The sequence below is a fragment of the Octodon degus genome, unplaced genomic scaffold, assembly GCF_000260255.1.
Source record: "Octodon degus isolate 3935 unplaced genomic scaffold, OctDeg1.0 scaffold00050, whole genome shotgun sequence".
Classification (NCBI taxonomy): Eukaryota; Metazoa; Chordata; class Mammalia; order Rodentia; family Octodontidae; genus Octodon; species Octodon degus.
Genome location: NW_004524626.1, coordinates 2,647,692 through 2,672,029, shown reverse-complemented (window position 1 = coordinate 2,672,029; position 24,338 = coordinate 2,647,692). Strand labels below are relative to the sequence as shown.

At 42.8% G+C, this 24,338-nt stretch overlaps 2 protein-coding genes across 14 annotated transcripts in view; one reads left to right on the top strand and one right to left on the bottom strand.

The window, feature by feature from the left end:
* Positions 1-18,753, top strand: part of Ppp1r9a (protein phosphatase 1 regulatory subunit 9A) — a 326,880-nt gene extending 308,127 nt beyond the window's left edge. For 6 of the 13 annotated variants that reach the window (XM_023716821.1, XM_023716820.1, XM_023716819.1 and 3 more), the window contains 5 exons: positions 7,181-7,379; positions 9,332-9,451; positions 10,213-10,236; positions 11,287-11,469; positions 12,833-18,753. In XM_023716821.1, the coding sequence (XP_023572589.1) occupies positions 7,181-7,379; positions 9,332-9,451; positions 10,213-10,236; positions 11,287-11,469; positions 12,833-13,045 (739 nt within the window). In that variant the 3' untranslated portion in view covers positions 13,046-18,753. The remainder of the gene's footprint in view (positions 1-7,180; positions 7,380-9,331; positions 9,452-10,212; positions 10,237-11,286; positions 11,470-12,832) is intronic. The other 7 variants (XM_023716825.1, XM_023716823.1, XM_023716817.1 and 4 more) reach the window with 3 other exon arrangements.
* Positions 18,754-21,145: 2,392 nt separating this feature from the next.
* The window catches only part of Pon1 (paraoxonase 1), a 28,902-nt gene continuing 25,709 nt past the window's right edge, over positions 21,146-24,338 (bottom strand). Inside the window, exon 9 of the mRNA XM_004632878.2 lies at positions 21,146-21,544. Coding sequence (XP_004632935.1) covers positions 21,341-21,544 — 204 coding nt within the window. The 3' untranslated portion in view covers positions 21,146-21,340. The remainder of the gene's footprint in view (positions 21,545-24,338) is intronic.

The following is a 24,338-nucleotide window of genomic DNA, read 5'->3' as shown; positions in this document are numbered from 1 at the left end:
AAACTAAAGACCTTGCATTTGCCTGGCAGGAGCTCTGCCCCTGAGCAGTATGCCCAGTGCAGATGCCCCAATTACTTTTTTTTTTTTTTAAGATAGAGTCTTCTGTGCAGTTCAGGCTGGCCTAGACTCACTATGTAGCCCCGGCTGGCCTTGAACTCACAGTGAACTTCCTGCCTCAGGCTCTTGAGTACTGGGGGGACAGGCATGTGACACAACACCTGGCCTGTTTTCTGTCTTTCCCTCTTTTTTTTTCTCACTTGCCTTTCTCCTGCCTTTTTTCTTTCCCTCTTTCCTCTCTCTTCTTCCTTCTCCCTTTTTCTTCTCTCCCTCTCTCCTTTCTCTCTGTCTTCCCTTTTATCTGACATACTCACTAATGAGAAATTACAACTTCTTAGTATTACAGAAGAATATAGTGGGGTGAGAAGGAGAGAGGATTCCCAAATCCACTACTTTTGCCTGACTGGTGTTCCTGTTGCAGGCAGCCAAATTAGATAAACATATTATAGGCAGCCAGACAGGGCCAGGCCCTCAAAGGAGACAGCACAGAAGACAAGATACCTTACAACTGTGGGAGGGAGGGATGCTCCTGCTGTGAGCTAGACCTAAAGACCACAGTTCAAACAAATGCTGACCTCCCTAAAGAAGAGCACCCAGGATTGATCTTCACCCTGATGGAGCCAGGAAGACTCATTATCTGATGGCCACCAGATAAAGTCCTGTTCTACATTCATGCCCCCTTTCTATGTGACTCCCTTCCCCATTTGGTCCTGGGCTTAATTAATTTTACCTGAGCAATGCTGCTTGTAATCCCATTGGTTGACCATAGTTTGGTCCCACTCCGCATCCACCTAAGGGAATACCCATTTTCTCCAACTTAAGCCCGCCTGGTTTTACGCTATAAAAGTCCCTAGAAGAGACAGCTTCCTGGGGACTACCTGCTCGGGCCCCCCTCCTGTCACTTTCAGACAGGAGCTTTCTTTCCCTCAATAAATATATTCTGCTCATAACCTCCGTTTGTTCCTAAAATTCATTTGTTTAGAGAACACAGACTCATCTAGGTCAGGTCGAACTCGTCCAGGTCAGGTTGGGAGCTTCACTTACCCTATATCATTTGGAGGTCCCTGTATCAGTTTTTCTCCCTATATCATTTCTTTATTCTGTCCAGTGGAGAAAGCTTAGAAAACCTTTGTTTTATTAAAGCCAGCAACCTGGGTAAACCAAAAGTGAGCCGGATGTCATGTGCCGCCCAAAAGTACTTGACTTCATATGGCTTTGAAGCAATGTACAACACTGCTTTGTGGCTTAAACATAGAAACTAGCAAACATGCTCAGGAGGAAACTGCCAAAGTCACTGAAGGAGGGGAGCAGCAGATGTGGTGGGACACGGGAGAGAGACTCTGCCTCAGGTCCTTCCTTGGGTCTCTGGGCATCAGAGGTGGTCGCTGCCTCAATTTTGAGCATCCTCCCAGAGGGGCACGAGCACAGCACCTAGCAGGCAAAGTGCATGCTGAACTCTGGGTAAAAAACAAGCACATTTTGATGCGAGAGCTGCGTGCTCACCACACTATGGCCAGAGTAGATCCTGGGCCTGGGTAGTCACCAGCTTGCTGGTGAACCCAGCTCGTGCCAGCTTAGAACTGCAGCCCAGCTTCTAGTCGGCCTTCCCTGGATGGTGTGTCTCTATGAAAAATTTGTTCTAGATGCGCCTTTCCCATTAGGGTCAGGCAATTCAACACCTGCTCATGCTAGAAATAATTTTCAGTTAGACTCATAATTTTCTAATTATTTATAATTACAATGAATTTTTGACAGGATGGAAAGAGGTTCATACACCTGAAATAGGGGAATTAAGAGAAGAAGGTGGACTTTCCATGTTTCAGAAAACATTGCTGAAATATGCAACGTATTAATTATTGAAACTATCCTACTTAGTTTTGAAACTGTCTCATTGCTATTTGTTTCTCAATGAAATTATTAAAAAATGATATAAACTAAAAAAAAATGGTGAATTATCAGAGTAATTGGGTAACACTAATAGAGTCTCATGGCAATCTCTGCTCTTTTGTGTGGATGGGTAATGGACCCAGAATCTTATAAGACATATTCCCCGGATATGTCTCCCAGTAGGAGCTTAATGCATTTGAGTTGGTTTCCAGAGCTGCTCAGTAGGTGGGCACGGCTGCGAAGCTGCAGGGCCCACTGCCATCCTGGGGAGTGCAGCCTGCTCCAAAAAGGGAGGAAAGGGCCACAGACCCCAGTGGTGCCCTTCGCTCGCAGGTTCCTCCTCCCATTCTTAATAGGTTGTTGACCGGTGGAGGTCATCAGTCACGTATAGCCTGTGGCAGTTACATCTTAAAAGCAGGACTTTTGCTAGATTTGGTCTTGGTATTGTCTCCCCACACCCCACCCCAGAGTGGCTTGTTCTGTAGTTACTTGTGGAGACATCATGACTCAGACCAGCATGAGGCAAATAGAGAAAATACACACAGGTGATTGTCAACTCAGCAACAAAATAGGAGTTGGTCCTGGGCCGTTTGAGATGTGTACAGTGAGTGTGTTGATTTGATTTTGTGGTTTTTTTTTGGGGGGGGGCTTGGGTTTTTTTGGTATTTTTTTAGGGAAGGGTCTATAGGGTGTTCAGGGTTTCACTACTAGATCAGACTCAGGGATCCAGCCCTTTACAGGCTCCCAAGAGCTAGGATTACAGGCCACACCCAGATCCACTGAGTTATTTGGCCGGCATGCTGATTTAAATGAGCAAGATAGGCAATTACAGCAGTGGGAAGCACTCCCCTGCAGGCCCCCCCCCCCCGCATTCATGGACAGGGAGGGGGATGAACCCCCATGCTGGACTCCAGGTGGAGCCGTAGCCACGTGACCCCACAAGCCTCTCCTCCAAGCGAGAAGCACCAGGATTGGATGCCGCCCTGATGCTATGAGCTGCTATGCTGGTCAGAGCAGGGCAGACACTGTGTGGGGCAAGTGCCAGGGAGGGTGAGAATGCTGGCCTGAAATCAGGCGTGGTGGTGAATTTCCCATAGTGTCACCGTGGCTCACTCCCCAAAGCCAAACAAGTGAGTTGTACCAGAGCTGCAGTCTCTGACCTCTACCCCATCCCGGGATCCTCTGTTCCCTGGGGGTTTGGTTGCCTCTAGTCAGACACAGCTGCTGGCTGCTGTGCTGAGAAACACAGCACAGAAGAACATGTACTGCACCCGGAGAACGATTATGGAAAGGCAGAGTGTGTAAAACTTACTAATTTTATACAATACCGACTGTATATTAAAGTATTACATTGGATTCAGATGTTACACCAAGTAGATACAGCCTTGTGGTAGACTGTGTAAGTAACACGCCTGAGGCCTTGGCTTCCATCCCTATGACTGAAAATTGGAAAGTTAAATCTTAAAAAAGGATCATTAGGCAAATTTCTCATGCAGGTTTCCAGTATCACTGCTTTCCTTAAATACCTCAGCAAAATATTTATTAGTCCTCAAGTTAACACTTATATTTGAGAGCATGGATTTTATTTCAATGATCTCTTTGATATTTCAATTTGAAACCATCCCAGGGAGGAAAACTCAGGGGAGAGTTTTGTCATCTCAAGTGAGTTAAGGCTGAAACACTGTATAGGAACCATCTCAGATGGGTTAGTAGGTATGGATCTAACCTCAGGCCAGGACTCAGGCCTAGGAGCAGGGGACATGCCTGGGGTCAGTCCTGACCTGCAGGTAGACAGGTTTGTCAGAGCTCCGACCTGGAGTCTCCAGGTGCTTGTCAGATGGTGCTGGCTTTACACCCTCAGCGTTCTTGGTGAAGTAAGGACCTTACACAACTGCACCCCCTTTCAGGTAAATCTGTATCTGCAATGCGTCCCCTGGAAAACAGCTTTCTTCAGTTAGCTTTATCTACAATCTGTGACTTCAGTGTTCTTTAATACTCCTGCTGAATTGGCAGTTTGTGATCTTTAAGTGAGATTTTGATGACATCTAACACATAGGTTCTCAGCACTTCAAAAACTATTCAGAGTTAAAACATTACCAGCAAAAGTGACCATGGAATGTTTAGCCAAGAAATTTAACTTTGGGATGCCAACTCCAGGATAAATTAATTAGAGATTATGTAAATGAGTTATTTGCTCTGTGATGTTATTCGCTATAACCATCTAAATGTCATGCAATGACATCTTTGAATAATGACTGAATTTCAAGCCAGTCTTTGTGTTAGTTCCTAGCAATAAAATAATCAGGAATAAATCCATGACTTGTGGCCCTATTTTTTCCAAAAGTGATAACGAGCCATTAGTGCTCAGCTAAAAAAAAAAAAAAAAGAAAAAAAAGTATTACACGTAGCTATATTGATTATTTAAAAGCTATTTTTCAAATCCTTCAAGAGTTTCTCTTGATCGTTGTTCTAATGGAGAACTAGAAAACATTCTTGAAAATACCCCCACATTTGGTTGCTCCCAACTGTGGAGACAGTGGTTGTGTCCTGGAAAGTGGACTTTCCTTGTTTCTGTGGCTTGCTTTCTCCACTTGTGCATTATCTGCGTGTAGAACGCTTCAGAGGAAGTCAGGGGGCCTCAGCAGGGCCCGAAGCCTGGCCCAAGTGCTAGCTAGATGGTCAGGTCCATGGGGAGTTGCTAGTTGTGACTATTTTCCTGGCAGAGAGAATTTATAGAAGAGTTTAATTACATGTGGCCTTTGGATTTTTTTCAAATGTTGCCTCACCAGGGTTTGAACTACCAAACATTCTTTCAAAATAAGGCAACAACCTTCTAATTCACTGCCAGTTTTTAAAAGGTGATGGTGACAGTTCTAAAGGCATTGCTATGAAGGGAGCTCACTTAGGAGCAGGATAAGCTTGTCACCTCTTAATGATTATGGCTTCTTCGTAAAGTTTAAAACACCAGCCGTATGTTTAAGGACCGCCGTCCATATTGGAATTACAAATGCAAGTATTTCTAAAAATGCCTTGATCGTCAAGTCACTTTTTTCCTTAAATAATGCCAAATGAGTGCGGTACTTCAAAAAACATATTTTTAAGCTTCTGTAGTCATAGATGAGTCTGAACATTTTTACTGGAATTTGAGACCTAAGCTAATAGACAGACCTTTGAAGTTAAATTATGACCAAGAGTGAGAACTCCAAAGAGACTGGCCTTCCTGAGGTATGTGGTTGATTGCATTTGACTGGACGCAAGGGAGCAGGCAGAATGAGAAGTGGCTTCCGGGAAACATTCCCAGGGCCATAAAGCTGGAGTGGTCAGTCTTGTCTTCCCCAAGAAGCATATTTACAAGCCAGAGAATAAGGACCCAAGATTTTCCTGACCTGCAATGTGTGTGCGTTAAGGAGATAAGATTCTCCTTTTCTTGAGGGGCTGGAGGACACCTATCTCCTTTCCTGGTCACCCTCCCAATTTATATTGTAGACTGAAGTTAGAACATCTGGTTCATGTGGAGAGAAAAGGCTGGGGCATGAGAAACCTTTGTGCAGGCTTTCTGTAAATAATAAAATGTTCTGTGCACCAAAAAAAGGCATCCAGTGGTTCTAAGCAGGCTCTTCCCAGCAAGGGCTGACGGATCATGGCCTTACGGAAGAGCCATCTGCCTCTGCTCCCAGGCTTGATTGAGCATCATTATCAATTTTGTGATTAAGTGGATCAAGAATACACTTGGTTTTTAAAACTTTAGGATGAAATTGAAGTGTGCCATATCTCTCTGGTTGGGCTTGCTCTCTTAGCCTGGAACCTGGCCTGATCTCGCACTTTTTTTTTTTTTTAAAGAAATATACTATTAAAGTCAGTAGATCATTTGGCATCTCTAATGTGACCAACGATTTTATTCATCCAACCTGCCAGTCCCAGTAGTTTAGCAAAACTTTGCTGAGTTCTCCATTTTCTTCTGTTCTCTTAAAATTTATCTTAAAAGTAAATACTATAATTTGTATTAAAGATAAACCCCTTTGCATTTATGCCTTGCTTTACAATTTCTACATGATGCTTTTACATTTGTTGGATTTGGTTATTGCAGTAATATTTGGAAATCAACTTGAATTTTCAGGAGTTGTTACTTATATCAACTGTTTTGAAATGAGATGTGAGAAAACCAAAATTTACATGTAGGATAAGAGTTGTCTAGCTATGATATTTAGGCATTTAATTGCCATATCAGCAGCTGTTAGATCATGGGCATTTCATCAGCTGTCACTGGGACTGTGGAGCCTGACTTCTTCCAAGAGGGACATAAACCACTGATTGTCTGTCGGCTCCTGACAGTCATTTCCTGCTGATCAGAGGAGAATGCAGGGAAAGCACACGCATTAAAGAAAGTATCCGTTTTCATGGTGTGTTGTTCAAAATGCCTTTGAATCCTTTAAGATGTGCCACGCAGTAAACATAGATTTACATCCTTTGATAGTTCTCAAAGTACTTTTATGTATCTTATTTAATTCTTAATCACACCTGAAACACATACAGATACCTACCTTTCACAGGTGGGGACTGGGAGGAGAAAAGCCCTGAGGGCACAGACTAGGGGATGGGGGTGGTCCCTAAACACCAAGTGCATTGTGTGGGCTTCAGGTCTCGTATTCCTCTTGTTTCTTCTGTGAAAAACACCACAGTTATGATGAAAAACCAAGAAACCACAGGCTCTGCTTAAAGTAGCACAAGGTCTGAAATTCCAAAATTATTTTAAATGCACCATTATGTATGCTATGGACATTGGGGACCTGGACATTTGGGGACCCAAGTGCAGAGCAAATCAGGGAGGTGCTGTTGGGTGCAGAGGTGCAGTGAGGCTGTGGTGCTCAGCTAAGGACAGCTCCGAAAGATCCGGTACACTTACTGCGTGCACTTAATAAAAATTCACCATGGCAGTTGCAATTGGAGTATGTTGATTATTGCCTAAGAATCCATTTAGGTGCAAAAAGATAACTATTAAAATTAGTCTTATAGCTGGGGAGATAGCTGAGTGGCATGAGTGTCTCTCTAGCAAGGGCAAGGTCCTAAGTTTGATCCCTGGTACAAAAAAAAAAAAAAAATTAGTCTTATAGCCCACAGTGCAAAATTGGTACTCGCTCAAGTAGAACAGTTTCTCAAACTCTTCTTTCAGAGTTTGGTTCAGTAGTTCCTTTTATCCTTTCTTTTGTCTAATGCCCTTATTCTTTCCATAAAACAGGCTCTTCAGAGGCAGGCTGGAGAACTGGAAGCCCAAGCCGCAGTCAACAGCCCAGGCAGCCACCCATTCCCCTTGCATGCCTTTCTCGTGGTTTAATGAAAGCCGGAAAGGATCCTATTCCTTCAGAAACGCGCCTTCACCTACAAGTCCCTTTCAGCCTTCTCATGAGACTCAAATTTCAGATAAAACAAGGTCTAAGGTAGAAAATACATGGATTTTTAAAAGCAAACAAGACAATCTCAAACTCCTTCTCCTCTTCAGTCTTGGGAAGCCATTCTCAGCCTTGTGTGTGCGCTCTGGACCAGAGGAACCAGTATGCTAGCAGCGCAAGCAGCACTGCATGGGCTCCTTGTGAGGGGAAGAGAAAGCCTCACGTAACCACCCCTGCTCTAATCCTGCTCCTCTCCTGCGTGTACACCTCTCTGATTGCCTGTCTCTTCACGTACTGCTATTTAATCTCAGTTTGACAGTTAAGCCATGCTGGGAAAGGTATATTTGAATCACAAAACAGTATTATAGATCTGTTGGCTAAGTATTCTACTTCAAATTAATTACCAAACTATTTCACTGTGCTCTGGATTAACTAAACCAGATAAATTGGGGACTGTGTATGTCCAGTACTGAATAGGTGAACCTGTAAGAAGCCAGCACTGACACAGCACCTTATTCCTTCTTTCCATATCAAATGGACGTGCTGATCAGCTGCTATAGTTCTGTTACCACAGTGCCTTAACGACCGGAAGCAGACATTACATGCACGGGTGTGATGGTTCTTATGCATAGTGGTTATTTCCAGCATGACACTGCAAACCTTATCTAACATTTGATTAGAACACATACAGTGCCTAACTTTCACTTGTTTGGTCTCCTTTTTCTGTATTCACTTTTCTCTCTCAAACAGAAATGTGATTGATGTTACTTGCTTTAATTCTTTTCTTGACATCAACAGCTCCAAGGCTTTGACCTGGGTCTGGGGTTGCATCTCTGCCAGCAATACCACTGTTACGTTCTGTGTTAAATGCCCTGTGGCTCTACTGTTGTCCTGGCCTCCTCCTTGACTGGGACTTCTTTTCTAAAGTTTGAATAACCTTCTAAGGGCCAGGGAGATGGCTCAGTGGAATAAGCACTTACCTGAATAACCTTCTGAGTGTTTGGGAGTTGAGTTTTCCAGCCTCTTCATGACCAGCTAAGCCTGACTCAGGCTCCTGGTGGAGCCTTAATAGCCAGCTCCTTAGGAAGGGCAGCCTGCAGCAGGATGGCAGCACTCAGGGGCTCAGCGTTCTGTGGGGATCCAGTCAGTCTACAGTTTTTTAGCAAAAGAAATTTTGACAGCAGCAGTCCATTTTGATCTTTCAGTATTGACTCAAAAACATCTACGTGTTGCTGGAGTAATTCTACTATTACCTTGCACTAAAGAGACTCCCGATTTTGTTTAATTTGTCCCAGGTAGCTGCATAGCCATTGTTAGATTTGATTTTATTATCTGTTGAACGCATTACTGGAAGTCCACCTCCCTCCCTGGGGGCCTGCCCAGACAGTTGTCTGCTCTGTGCCACGGCCATCGCGGGGCTCTGCTCGTGCTGTGAGAGGGCTGCAGCCCAGCGCATAACTGGCCGTGTGTGGTCAGACTCTGCCTTCTGCAGAGCTCCTCACCATAGAGTCCGTCCAGGTGAAGCGCTGCCGCTGCTTGTGGCGCTCGTCACGGCCAGCGCATGCTGTTCTGCCCAGGGGACTCCAGCACCTTCCCCATAGGAATCGCCATCTGTTCCTAAGAACAGCCTTGCCACACTGTCTTGTATTTTTACTTATGCTTTTACTCATCAGGATTGGGGTCAGAAAAAACAGGCTTATTAATATTGCGCCTCTGAGCAGTTACAGAGGATAATGACTGCTGTACCTTTAGAAGAGTAAAGAATCATAAAACGCCTATCCTTGCGTCAGATGCAGAAAGTGCCCAGAATTCCAGTCACCTGCCAGGCGCTCAGCAGCTGCAGCCTCTGCCCAGGTGCAAGTCATCACTGAGCTACCCCTGAGTGTCTTCCAACACTGCTTAAAAGATCCTTTTCAGAACTTGGAAACATCCCTGCCTCCAGTTCGCTCGCTCACTCTGTTTCTGTAATGCTAAGACTCATTCATTGTATTTTTTTACAGAATTTCACTTTCAACGATGACTTCAGCCCCAGCAGCACCAGTTCAGCAGACCTGAGCGGCTTAGGAGCAGAACCCAAAACCCCAGGGCTGTCTCAGTCCTTGGTACTGTCATCAGATGAGGTACTCTCAAGGAACTGTAGCAAAACGGGCTTCTCAGACCTAAGGTTTTACTCATAAGTTCTCACGGGAGCCATTTTTAGGGTAGATTCAGCATAGAACTCATCAGGACTGTAGTTTCATATTTAAAGTGAAGTTCACATGATACATTTCCCTCTGTGGCAATGTGAAATCAAAGTGTTGTTTCTGAGACTCTTGAAGCTTTCCAGGCACCCATTTTCATACATAAACACACATGGTGGGCGTGCTGGGCATGGAGAACAGACCCACTCAGATCGCAGGAAGTATACAGAGTGTCCATTTCCTCTCCCGTCAGCCCCCGCCCAGTCTCCCTTGCACCAGGGGTCTGCTACTCCTGAACATGCTTGGCTCCCCGAGGAGTCTCTGCAGTAGAGATCCGTAGTTGTGATGAGGAAGGCAGAGAGGGCCCAAACCACTTTTCTAGAAGCCAGGATCCAAAGGAGCATTGCTAAGGATTATCAGGAGATAAAAACCTGTAAGTGGGGTAGGAAATTCCATTAGAGATTGACTTCATTTCCAGAAGTGGTGGGTTAGGGGAAGAAATGATGTAAGTGATGATATTTAAATACTTTTTTTTTTTTAGTAACATGATTTTTGTTTTGTAAAATGTTTTTTTCCTTGTAAATTTTTCTGTCAATATTCTTCAAGTGATTTGTATTGTATTAAAACTGTGTGCTGTGTATGTTGTGTGTCCTGTTTCTATAACCCTTTTCTTCTTGGTTCCTTTGTTGCCCCTCACCCAGAGCCTGGATATGATAGATGACGAGGTGAGCTATCCGTGGGCTATGTACGAGGCCTTGTGTGGGATTATTTCGGCCTGCTTTTCTCTCCATATGAATGACTTAAAAATCAAACAGTACAACACTTTCCCCTCTAGTGAAAGGTTTCCATGTGTTAAGATAGCTTACCCTCTGCCCTTTTTTATCTTAGCTAAAAAGTATTCCAGAAGGAAAAGGGCCTAAATCTCACCCCCAGAATCCCTCAGTTTCTCTCCCGTCACATTACCTTGACAGGCTCATTCTTCCTCATCTGCTCTGCCTACATTTCAGCTTCCCCATCCCCTCCGTGTTCCTCATGCCTTGAGTCATCAAGGCGATTCCCGACTTTTGTCTGCGACATTGCCTTCATCACACAGCTGCTCTGGAAACTAACCTGCCCTTCTGCACTGTTAAAAAGTACTCTAATATGGACAGAGCCTAGAATTTGGAATAAAATACTTATTGTTGATCTCTACCACTTACTGGCTGCATTACCTTGGACAAATCATACAGACTTTCTGAGCCTCAGTTTCTTCATGTATTAAAAGTTATGAATATTTTGTACCTTCCTCACAGGTTTGCTTGTGCTCAAATGAAAAAAATGATTGTAGAATTTCCCCTGTCAAGGCTTGAAGGCTTAAGTGCTCACCTCTTCCCAGTGAAAGATGCTTCAATATTTTTAATATATTTTTCCAAAATTCTGATGTCTTAGAATGTAGAGTGATGCATCACATGGGAAGGTTTATGAAATATTTGGTTCTTTAACATCAGATTACATTTCCAGAGTGTTTTCATGTGAAAGTTTTCAACATTAGAAGATTTTTTTTCAATATTAAGCTTCCTATGTAACAGTACTTTATTGGGGGAATTTTTAAATTTCCTTATAACTAAAACCACGTAGATACTAAGTATGTCTCTTTCCAGTAGAACTAGAACCATTATCATTTTATGGTTTTGAAGTGGATGTGGCTCTAGTAGGCAAAGAAATTCCTTTTGGTAGCGTAATATAAGACATAGCATTTTGGTCCTTTAACAACACTGCATAAATTCCTACCTCAGATCCTTGACGATGGACAGTCTCCCAAACACAGTCAGTATCAGAGTCGGGCCGTTCATGAATGGAGTGTGCAGCAGGTTTCTCACTGGTTAATGAGCCTAAGTCTGGAGCAGTATGTATCTGAATTCAGTGCCCAAAACATCACTGGAGAGCAGCTCCTGCAGTTGGATGGAAATAAACTTAAGGTAAAGAATCACATGTCTGTGTTAGGTCACCAGGTATGATTTCTATTACTCTTAGCACCTAGAACGTGATCATTAGGTAAGAACATTGTGCATATTTGAGAGGTAATTCTTATCAACAGCCAGCAGGAAGGAGGGTGTCTCATTTCTTGGTAGGAAATGAAGTTTCAGAACATCTGAGTTCTGACTCAGGTGACAGGCTGCTAGTGATCCACCCCATTGCTTCTCCTGGTAACACATGGCCCATGCATTAACTCTGCCTATTTCCCATAGAGTATGGGTTTTAATAATGGTCAGTGTGGACTTTTCATCACATTAGAGTGAAGACCCAGACCCATGGATCTTCCTTTCCTTGTTCATTTCCCCTTCATACCCCATTCCCTACGCACCACTACAAACCTGGGATGATAGTCTCCCCAGAACTTTTCTTCCCCAATTGTATGTAGGCTGTGTCTTCCCTCCCACTCCATTGCACTCTCGTTTCCACTTGTGCAGTCCATCTTTCCTAGAAACTCAGATGGTACCCACCCCTGTGGAAAAGGGCAAATAAGACATCCAGCCAGCTTCATGCCCCCTCCCTACTGCCTCAGCCCCCTGCTAGGCTGATGGTAGATGGAGTGTCTCTTGACAGTTTTGAAAAGGTTATAGATCAATCAATAGTTTGTGAATATGAAGGCCCCTTCCTATTGACAAAGCTGACCCTATTGGAGAGATGGATGCATCTTGCTCTTGGTTGTGAAGGGCATGAAACATTTAAAGTACGCAATAGACTTCTCCTATTCTGAATTCCAAGTTGATTGAACAGCCTCATTATAATCAACCTTCCTTTATAGGTCTGCCTATGGGAGAGAATGGCTTGTCATGCTGACATGAAATTTCTCGCTCCAAAGACATTTTTGGTCCTCATTGTAAATGAATACATTGGCAGAAAGAAAGCCATGTCAATTCTTTCCACCCTTCTTAGAGCCCTTTGGCGGCAAGTGCCCGCCACTAACTACCCTTTCAGGATATTAATGCATTCAGCAACATTTTCCCTGTAAAGGTCTATAGCCCAAAAGTTGGAGAAGTAGAGTCACATTCTTTTTTCATTCATTCATTCACTCATTAATTACCAGTTTGGGAAGCATTTTTTTAACGAAGTCTAAGGTATATTTTGCAAGAGATTTGAAAGGACAGAAAAATAAAAGCCCCATTGTGTTGACATGTTTACTCAGCTCATCCCATGTAGCCAGTGTAATCAGTTCTTATCTCTTCTGTCCATGTTTGGATTGGTTCAGGAGTCTGAGCATACTGTGTTATTAACTTCACCAGAAGCAGAAGGGTCGTAAGTTTTCAAATTCAATTTATATCTGTGTTTCCTTCCTAGGCTCTTGGAATAACATCATCCCAGGATCGAGCAGTGGTCAAAAAAAAACTGAAGGAAATGAAGATGTCTCTAGAGAAAGCTCGGAAGGCCCAAGAGAAAATGGAAAAACAAAGAGAAAAGCTAAGGAGGAAGGAACAGGAGCAAATGCAGAGGAAGTCCAGAAAGGCAGAGAAGATGACATCAACCGCCTCGGAGGGCGCTGGTGAGCAGTAAAGTTCGGCCTCTTCCTGCCTGCCCCATCTCTAGTGGATGAAGAAGAAACTGGTGTTGGGGGTAATGCTGCTCGAGGCTGACTGAGGAACCGTGTATTAAGTGACTGCATTTTCTGCAATAATAAAATGCACTCTTAAATTTGTCCTCCTGAAATAACCCCAAGCCACATTTGGTTTATTAGCAAACCAGAGATCTCATTTGTGAGAGATACAAAGTCCCTAAGTCTCTCCCCTCTCCTACTTATCAGCATCCTGTGTTGTGTTCATTCCTTTGTGCCACTTGGAGAACCTGCCAACTAGAGCACAGACCCCTGGTGTTGCTAATGGAGCGCCTAGGACGGTCAGGATGGGATCCTGAGCCTGGGCAGCTATCCTGAGATCTGGTATCTGTACTGCTTCTGGGGCTGCAAGATCTAGTTCATGTGTGGGAGAGGCTCCCTCTCAGTTCTGTGACCGGACAGTGAGCTTGTTCTGCTGCGGAACTGTGAACGTGCTGCTGCACAATTATCTACGCAGGTAAAGAGCACGCACACTGTTCTGCTTGCTGGGCATCGGAAAGGGAGAAAGAATTATACTTATTTAACTATACAAGGAAGAAAATGCCTTAAGAATTTGTATGTGGTAACACCTAGTGTTTCTGAGGGTAACATTTATCCTCTGGATATTGCTAAAGAAAGAAAAAGTCAGACCTTCCTGCAGCGATGGGAGGTTGGGATCTGTTGTTTACTCTGTTACCGCTGAGTGTTCAGTATTTTAGCGACACTGGCAGACACAGTGCAGTTCTTCTTCCCCAGCAAATTGAACAGGAAATTGATTTTTAAGAAAAACAACATTTTCAGGTTTCTTCTCCTAAGGAACATTCCAGCTGGTCCTTATCCTGCCTATGACACAACCAGCAACTTGTCACTTATTTTCTACTCAAAATTTCCCAAATGATCTCAGTGTTTCAACACATGTACTTTGAAGAAAAAACAGAAATACCAGTAAAAGAATGTTTAGATTTGAGTAACATTCAACCATGGAACCATACAGAATGTTCCTATAAAGAAGAGCTATCAGTTACATTTAAGAGATATTTTGGATTGTTTCTCTGAGCCATTCTCTTCATGCCCTAGAGATTTCCACTTAGCAGTTTGTTTAAGGCAGTGTATGGAATACATTATTGCACTGGGAGAACATATGCTTATTTTAAAGCCAGTGTTAAATATCTTGGTATTTGACCAAACTGAATCGGATGCAGGAGACTGGGGCAGAAAGCAGAGAAAATAAGCCCATCTTGAGAAATTCCAAAGGACAGGGCTTCTTTAATTGTCCTTTGTTTTGCTCCTTGCGCTTACTCTCATTCTCTTTGCTGCACAAGTTCTAAAACTGAGGTCATCACTCTCCTGCCGACAAGATTCAGAGAAGGACTTGAGGCCTCAAGGGTCCTTAGACGGATGCCTCTCCTGCTGTGTGGCAGGGCGTCCTGCTCTGCTCCGAGCGCTGGCCACTTGTCCCCTGCAGGTTTTCTGCATGCAGAGACCGTAAGGCAGTCTTCCCCGGGCAGCCCTGCACATGTCATGTTTAACATTGCGAGTTTGCTTGTTATCATTATTTTAATACCCAAGTTTTGGAATTAAGGTCTGTCTCCTGTTCTCTGCCAGAGAATTGTCTGGTTAGCTTCAGCCCTTTTGTCATTTGGTCTCAGAAATGTTGACATGAGGTAGTACTATGTTTAGGATGACGAGAGTCATTGTTACATTTTTTGTCTGTCTTCACAATGAAATTGCTATGCCAGATACCTATTAATACATTGAGATAGCTGATGCTTTGCTGTTTGTTCATATCACTAGAAACCAGGAGCTGCTGTTAATGAACTTCAAAAGTCAGCAAGTCTTCCCTCATACAGAAGACTAAATTAGATTAGGATAAATTAATTTATTTAATCTTTAAAGATTAAGGTTAAATTAGACAATATCTGTTAATATTTGTGCTTGCTATTATAAACTTTTTCCATGTTTGTTTTTCTTTGGAGAAAAGAAGTAATCTGGACCACACTGGAAACTTCACTGTATTGATTCCAAGAGTGGAAATAGAAGGATGATTATTTTATGTTTACACTTCAGTTATATTTGATAATGAATGTATATATTGGAAATGTCTATGAGTTTGCCCATAATATATGATCTGTTGTATTTTCTTAAATGTCATAGAAGTATTGTTCTGTACTATAACTTGTTCATTTCATTGTTCAGATTAATATCCAACTGAAATGTTAAAAATCAAATTATTATTCCTCAGATTATTTGCTTTGTATTGTAACCACTTTGATTTTAATTAAAGTACAGCAATCCTAAATATAAATGAGTTAATTTAACCTTACTACTTAAAACTGCTGAAATGGTAAAAGGCACTTGACTGATTGTTCCACAAAGGACAAAGTGTAAACTGTTGGTTACAAAGTGAAGGACCTCAGATCTTGTAAGCATTTTGTTTTCTTATTATTTAATGATTGTACTGCATGATTTCTAATTAAGATTCTAATGTCTTGCACAACTCCTATTTTAATACTAGTATTTTCAGTGTTTCTATAATTTAACATAGACTTTGCATTTTTATTATCAAAAAATGAATATAAAGGGAATATGAGATTACTTTGAAGTGTATTGTGGTGAAGAACAGCTCCCCATGGCTATAACAGCAGCCAGTGGTGTTCTGGGTTGTGGGTCATGCTTTGGAGGGAAGGGTGTGTGGAGAGACGAACCTGTGGACAGTGAGCGCTGTGGGAATGGCGAGCTGTCAGGTTTCCACTACAGAGCTTTATGACAGATTGCTTTGCCTAAGGCTCTTCTCTTGTGTAATAACCTCCTGCTCTCTTCAGGGGCACTGAGTCAGAAGCATTCCTTCATGTTCCCTTAGAGCAGAGACCCTGCATTGTCTGTTTTAATTCTCTGAGGAAGTCTGCCTGTGCTTTTCATGACAAGGAGAGTTCTCTGTGGCTGTCATCCTGTAGCCAGGTCCAGCTATCCCCAGCCCCACCCCCAGCCTTACTCTTCAGACCCACCAGTTCGTGACTGCAGTCTGATGGGTACTAATGGCACTACTTTCAGGTGGCGCACAATGGGGACTTCTTTCTGTGCTTTTTTACTGTTGGGAATAAAACGGAAAGTGAGAACGTGTTACCCCCAGCCACAACCTGTGAACCCATGGCTGCTTAACTAGGAACCCTAAAATATTCTAGGCCCAAGTTACAAGGATGTTCACAGGCTGTTTGATCAAGCAACAGAGCTAGGATTTCTGCTGAAGACAGAGTGACCTCACAGGTGTTCTTTGTGCATTAAGATTAACATATTCTTGAAACTTAGATTCTAAGAAGGTAAATGAAAAATTGTATTTATTCAGATATTGTAAATCATTTATGACTGTGGAAGGTAAGAATAGACTGAGCTTCCAAGGACAGAGTTAACTAGTATGTTCAGGAAAATTCTGGAAGAAAGAGTCCCAGCCCTTCCAAAACAAACATCTGTACTTGGGAAATGTTGTAGCCTTCTTATTACACAGATACTTTTAAACTACCAAATTTCACCTGAGTAACTCCAGGTATGCCCAGTGGAGCTGGAGACCAGGGGCATGCCACTTGGCTGGGTGGCAGTCATCTGCTTTAACACTGAAAAGGTAAGCTGGAAGTGAAAAGCCCACCTTCTTCATCTTTTCTAATTCACTTTTAATCAAGGCCCTACTAGTGCTCAATGCTAAGGCTGATTATTGAAGGATGAGGTACAGAAGTAATATTTTCTGCCAGAATTGTTCACATGACAATGGGGCAAGAGAGGGCACATTTTCAAAGGAAAACAGCATGATGGGAAATCTCAACGTGCCTCACACATCTCCTAAAAACTAGCCTAAGTGTGTTGGCAGATTGTGTTGGCAGTTTTCTTGAATATTTCAGGGTCTCAGGAAATACACCATTGATCCAAAATACCGGTGCGGGGGCCAGGAAACAAAGCACATTTTAATAACTTGAAGTAGCAGCATAGAATAAGCCCAACTGAGAACTGGAGGGAAGAGAAAAATGCCTGCAGAATAAATTCCTCCTGGGAACTAAGGCAAGGCCTTTTTATGGCAGGTGGAAGGCCTTTGTCCACATGTGCATAAGCAGATATTATAAATCTCAGTGGGTTTGCTGAGCGGATGACTGGTGCTTAAAGTTTCCCGCATGGAACCATGTGCACCAAGCACAGCCTAGGATCTGATCCTCAGAGCAGGGCGACAAAGAAACAGGATGCCCTCCAGCCCTTGGCCCCAGCTCCCAAAGCACGTGGGGTTCAGCAGCGAAAGAGAGGTAAGGAATAAGAACAACAGAGGATTTCTCAGTAATATGCATGCCATTTGTGTACATGTTGAGAATTACATATGTGTGAATATATTTCCCACCTTACACGTGCACATCACAGTCCATGGCATAAAAAATACTAAATATGGAGCCTGGTGATGTCAGTTAGGACTCAGAGCTGCAGTGACAGCCGTATTGGCAGTTTTTGTGATGCCTGTAGCCTATTGATTTTAAGATTTTTTTTTTAAATTTTAAGTATTACTACTAGATGCTCTTATCCTTTCACATGTTTAAATATTTTGGTAAAATTGATTTATTATATACTTGGTATTTTAGTAAGATAAAAGTTTCTCAAGTGTTTGGTTCATGCTTTCGTGTCAAGATTGCACATTTTTGAGTTAGAGCTCAGAAGATATTTATGCAGCTTTGGGCATTTTCAACTGTGAACCACAGTTTTCTTGGCTAAAACTTGCACTGTGTTCTTGTGCATTGACTTCTAATATGACACCAATCGCTGTGATACTAAAGTCACTACTGCCTCTGATGGCGATGTAGCCATCACATGACCATTTATTTACTTACTGTGCCAAATAGTGGCATTTTGGTCATCTTATGCTGGGGAATGGCATTTTGGTTGTTACCAAAAATAAACCAAAAGGCTGTAAGCGTATGTTATTGGAGGGTGAACACTTCTGTCTCATTCAGGTGTTTTATTCATACAACTAGGTTTTCTCTTAAGGATTAAATCATCCATTTGGGAAAGACCAATTGGCCAGAATAATTGGTTATCTGAAAAGGGCAAGAGGCACTTGAGCGTGTAACACCTCCCACAGCATCAACTTTAGTTAGTGCGTAGTAGAATTTCTTAAATGTAGACGCATATGCTTTCCTTCGTACTATTTAATGTCAGAACTACTGCTTTTGTATTTTTACTGGTGTTGCTATAAACCACTAGTACACCTGCTACGTATTACTAACAAAACTGGGCAGCTGAAAACTAAAGGAGAATGAATTCTGTTCTGTAAGGATCTGATTTACTTCCATCTTTCTTGGCCATGAAAGAGAATTGTTTGAAAATAAATTTGAATCCAAAGTGTATGGGTCGCATGTTACCTGAAACTTTTACTTTGTACATTTTAATCTCTGCTCATTTGCATGGAAGAGGCAATAGTACAGCGTCTGAATTGTTCTCTTGTGCTTGGTTAATATGTACCGTTTCAAATGACATTCCTTATGCTTTGGTTTCCAGAGATATTCAAAGCAAAATATACCCGTGAACTTTTATTTTCTGACCAATCTCAAAATACTTGTGATTAAATTTAATTTGTTAGTGTAAATAAACTTCTTGCCAATGAGTATTATTGTTAGACAACGAATGCAATAAAAAGAGAAATATGGATGTCTGTCGAAGTCATTTTTTTCCTCTTCCATTTTCACCTTCAACTAAAACAAGCCTTGACTGGGTAGACTTGTATTAACTGTCAAAACATATCCATCCATCAAGAGCAAAGTGCACAATTTTCATGGAAATGAAACTAAAAATAAGCTTTAACTCTAGCAGAGTGTAAATTGGCAGCTAGAATCACATTTGAAAGCACAATTATGGAACTGGGCATAAAGTTAAAGAGCAAAGCCTCCAGTCGGTATGCCCTCACCCGACTTTTAGCTCCCCTGTCACCACTCTCCTGTCTAGGGTTCTGATACCCATCAGCCAGGAAAAGGTTTGTGATGAGTCCAGGAGGCAGCCGGCCTCGTGCAAAGAAGGACAAGCTCAGCGAGAGCCGGGCTCGGCTGGCAGCACTGTTATTTGGAAGGGTTTTATTCCTCCAACCTTCATGATTCAAAGCACTTGCATACAACAGATGAACAATATTAATATTTTTATCACAGTCACAAACTGTATCTGTAACTTTTGGCAACATAGAAGCTTCTATCCGGGCATCAGAGAATATGAATGAGGCCATTTTCCTCAAGTGCGTGTTAGACAATTCCTAACCCAGGTTTATGCCTTTCTCATGAATGTGAATGTATGTGGGGTGAGAGTGGATGGCGTGCTTCATTTGTAGACTAGAAGTATTTTATTGCATGTGTCGCAGAGGCTAACTACCCAGAGAATAGGCTCTAAAGGAACTATGTGGGAGCGTTTTCCTCAACACCACTAATTAATAGTAAGACAATATTTCTGAATCCAGTTTCCTGGAGTGCAGCCAGACAACATCCCTGAATAGCAGAGCACTCGCAGGTCGCTTGGTTGGACGCTCACTGAAATTCTGAGTAACCTGATCTTGACACAGGAAAGTATGTTTATCACAACAGAATTTCTTTATCACTTCAAAATTTTGCTTTTTGAGACAGGGTCTTGCTCTGTGATTCAGGCCTTGAGCTCACTTGGTAGCCCAGGCTGGCCTCAAACTTGGAGTGATCCTCCTGCCTCTGCCTCCTGAGTGCTGGGATTATAGGCGTGTGTCACTATACCTGGCTTTAAATACTGTTTCTCAAGTGACTAGCTTTATGTTTGAGGTCCTAGCTTCAAAAGACAAATGAAGATAGGCAACTTCTTTGTATCAGCATTCCTAGCTAAGTGGCAGTCACGTTCTCCCATTTTTCAGAAGATAGCAGGAAGAAAAAGGTCATTGTTGACCTCCATTCTTTGTTTACCTGTATATTTATTCTTTTCTTCTCAACCTTCCCAGCTAGTTAGAATAGAAAAAAATTCAAACAACCACCAAAACACCTCTGTGCCACCTGGACGGCAGTGTAATCTTTAGGGCCCTAAGTGCTCGGATAGATTATGGGCTTCATTTGTGTCCGTTCGTTGAGTGAGCAAACTTCCTTCTTTATCCAGGTCAGTGAAACGCAAAGGTATGCATGGGCTGAGGTAACACATCACCTTCAGGTATGAGGTGCCTCTCAGAACTCGGGGGGTTTCCTGCCTGCCATTGCCACAGAGAATCAGAAGAGAGTGAGGCGAGGGGGGTGGGAGGAGGGTGCTTTAGGTTCTTGCTGCCTGAGAAAGTCACATGGAGAGAGGGGTCAGGGGAACAAGGCCATCTCCGGTGTTCACCTCATCCCAGGGACTCAAAAAATTAATACTAGCAAATAAAGGACTCAGTTTACTTCGCTTCACATTTTGGAAGGGTCAGTTCATGCTCAGCAGACTCAAACATGCTGGAAGGGACTGGGCAGCAGAAAGCCACCGCATCGTGTTGGCCAGGAGGTAGGGAAAAACAAAGATGTTCCCTTCCTGGTCACCCAGTCACCCTTCTCTCCTGACCAGACCCCACTCCTAGGAGCACTGTGTTCTTAGCATCTCTTATTTTTTTTATCTTTTTAAGAAGAGAATAAAAAAAATAATAAATTTTAAAAAAACATAGGAACTTTCACTAAACACGATAGGAATTCACCCGTGGTGGATCTGTTGCATACTGTCGTCTTCAGGTTCGCCCCAAAGGTCCAGTCACCCTTCCAACGTCCCACCTCTGGGGGCTGTTTCCATAGAAACCATAATAAAGTCCCGTGTGCCGGCATGGCCCCTAGCTTTGCTAACTAGGGCTGCCTGGGGTTGCCAGGTGCACCTGGAGCCCACATTGTTTTCTGACCTGTCACCAGAGTCCCCACGGGAGGACTGAAGGGGTGATGATGCACGCACTCCTCCTGACGGCCTGTTTCCTGAGGGAGAAGTGTCAAGGCAGCAATATAATTCATTCCTGTGCTTTTAGGGAAACGCATGTTTGCGGGAAAGGATTTTTTGAATCGCATACAGTTAAAATTATTTGAGACCTAACAATGGATACAATTAATTGAACCATTTTAATGGAGGGATGTTTTATTGGCAAATGAGGTTTTCGAGTATTCCCAGAGAATCTGACCATGCACCCGCCTATCAGCTCCGCTTACACAGCGCTTCCCTGTCTTGTGACTCCCACACTTAGTGCCCCGTTCTCACTCTGCCAGGATCACGGTGGCCACCTACGGGGCCAGTGGCTAGTGTGCGCTCCCACTTGCAGCCGGTGGCCGCTCCCCGGGCTGCCCAAGCTCACAGTACAGAGCCTTGTGGAACACAGTGCCGATGAGCAGCTTCCCTTGGTACACGGAGGCCACCGTGCTGCCTTGCAGCATTGTCCCGTTTTCTGCATAAACCACCGTCACAGTGGGCTCTTCTGTTAGGATGTTCTGAATTCGAATCACCTGTGAAAGAAACATCAGGCAGTTAACTTTTAAAGTCACTTAAAATAGCTACGAGGTTATTTCTCTGCAACAAACTATATAACTACATAAATCATATTTGTTCTAAAAAATCACTCTATATTTAAATGCCTGTTTCCTTCTTTGAAAACAGGTTGTGGGACTTCACAGTGACCAGAAGTCCAGAGACCTACGGTGACAAGGGAGGAAGTGTAAACGAACAGCATGGCTTGGGTGGCACATGAGGGCGAAGGACTGCATGGTCGATGTGTCGGGGAGGGGGCCTGCGACTCAGCCATCACCAACTGGCTGCTGCGCTAGACCTTGGGTCTGTTTTTGTATGTTTTCAAGTAACTTCAAAAACGTGGAACATTTTTTCTTAATTCCTGCTCTTTAAATACAGGCAACTGTGGGCTGGTGAGATAGCTCAGTGGTCTAAAGTGCCTGCTCAGGCAAGCTTCGGCAAGCACAGTGGCTGCGGTTCGATCCCCGACACCACACGCCTCTCTAGCCCCCGACCCCAGTGCAGACCGAGCCAGCCACAAAGAATAAAGAAAGAAAGAAATACAGGCAACTAAAGGGGGATTAAGCCCCACGTAGCTCCCTCAGTGCAGCATACTCATTCATGACTGAGCTTAAGGCTCCATCTTTAGATGTATAAGATGTAATAAATTCAGTTCCCTCTATTGGTTCAGAATTTGATCACAGCATTAGCAATGTTGTAATGTCATGTTATATTCACCATATTAAATAGCTAATGTTTGGACTCTGTGGCTGACAAAAATGGCAATTCCATGTGATCCAAGCTAACACAAAGAGCATTTTACTGAGGCAGGAGGACAAGGTCCTATCTTGGCTCTGTCGCATTTCTTCCTCGTCTAAGAACAAGATGGGTGAAACTAGATTATTTCTACACTTGATCTTAGCCGAAAGGCTGAGAAGCGATGAAACTAGATTATTTCTAAATTATCATCAACTAGAATAAAATATAGTAAATTAAAAGAGTGCCTACGTTACAAGACACAAACGGCAGCTGAGGAAGGCCAATATGGGAACACAGCGAATCACTCAAAATGACCTCATTGGGCCAGGCATATAGCCCAGCAGCACAAGGCCTGCCTGACAAGTTTAAGATTCCAAGTTCAATCCCCAGTACAGAAAAACAACAACAAAAACAAAAACAAAAACCCTTTTTTGCAACAGCTGGAACCAAAGACCTATCTCTTTAGAAATTGCTAGAATGTTACCCTGTAAGAGTTACTTATAGAGAAATAAATCATGTTGCACCTTGGCTTACCTAAGCCTCCTGGTAATAAAACTAAATCACTCTTTTATGGGGCAGTGCATTAGATAATGGATTGTTATTACTTTTTGCTACTACTTACCAGATCCATCACTACAAGGAAATATTTTTTCCCAAACAACAAACCAAGTCCATGTTATAGCAAATGACCCAAGTTTGCCAAATGAGCTCACCAGCAAGAACAAATTAGACCCACACATCCTGCTAAGTTCTGCACCACCAGTACTACATGACATACATTTCTCTCTAGTTTAATTAAACATCCGCTCAGCAATCCTAATAGCTAAAAACCAGCAAAAGGCACAATGGAGTGTCATTAAACATTATCACAATTTTCTGTCAACCTAGAGAGGAATGACAAGGAAGTGTAAATGAACAGTGTTATTGAAATATTTTTAACTGAAAATACACATTTGACTTTTTGTCAAGAGATACGGATTTTTTTTTTTCCTTTCTTTTTGGGCAACTGAGAATGACTGAAAAGAGCTTTAACAATACTCAACAGTAACAGTAAACAAAATATCTAAGGTGTTATTATGCATTTGAGGTAAATAACAAGTATAATTAGAACACGCTGGAAAATTCAAAATAGAAAACCCCAGGCCAGTCGTAAACATTCAAATATCTATGGCACGGTGAGTATGACCTTCTTACTCGTCCTGCAAAGTAATTTGCTACATCAAGATCATGGATGGATTCAAAAGGGGTCTTTGAATAGTCCTACAGCTCACGGGGAAATAAATTTTTCTAAGCCAAAATAACTTCCAGGAAGTGGTTTTTCTCCCCAGGCTTCAGGAACTCTCTCAGAAAAGGGCCAATTTGGCTTTCAGACTGGCCCCCAGTACTGATTTGTACATTCGTAGCCCACTCTCTATCCAAAAGTTTTACATCTGCAGAGCCAAACAGCCACAAATGAAAAATATATTTGGGAAAACAATTATGCCTGCAATGAACAGCTCTTTTCCCCTCTTCATTGTTCTGTACATTATACATAATGACATAGTGTCACAGTATTATGTAATAGTGCTCACATTGTATTAGGTAGTGTAAGTAATCTAGCATGAATTAAAATATACAGGATGAGTGTGTGTTATATGCAAGTGCTACACTGTCTTACACAAGGCACCTGTGGATTTGCAACCATGAGGGAGTCTTGGAATCAAGTCACCACATATACTGAGGATGACTCTGCACAGCCCAGAAGGGGACCTATCACAGGAAAGCAACCCCTGAAGGCAGCTCAGCCATAGCAACATGGTGCCGTGATGTTGTTTTAAATAACTCTGGGTTCATAGGGCAGAGAATCTCACTACTGAAATAAAGGTGTGGCCCACATGCAGTGCTGGACCCCACTGAGACTTATACCTAGGCCTACTTTGTGGGGTGCAGGTGGAGAGGTCCCATTCTCTCTGGCATAGGCAGCAACAGTAGGAATGGAAAAGCTGAGGGGGTCAGGACATGCCATTCTAGAGCTAAAGTTTCCCCCTAGAGTCT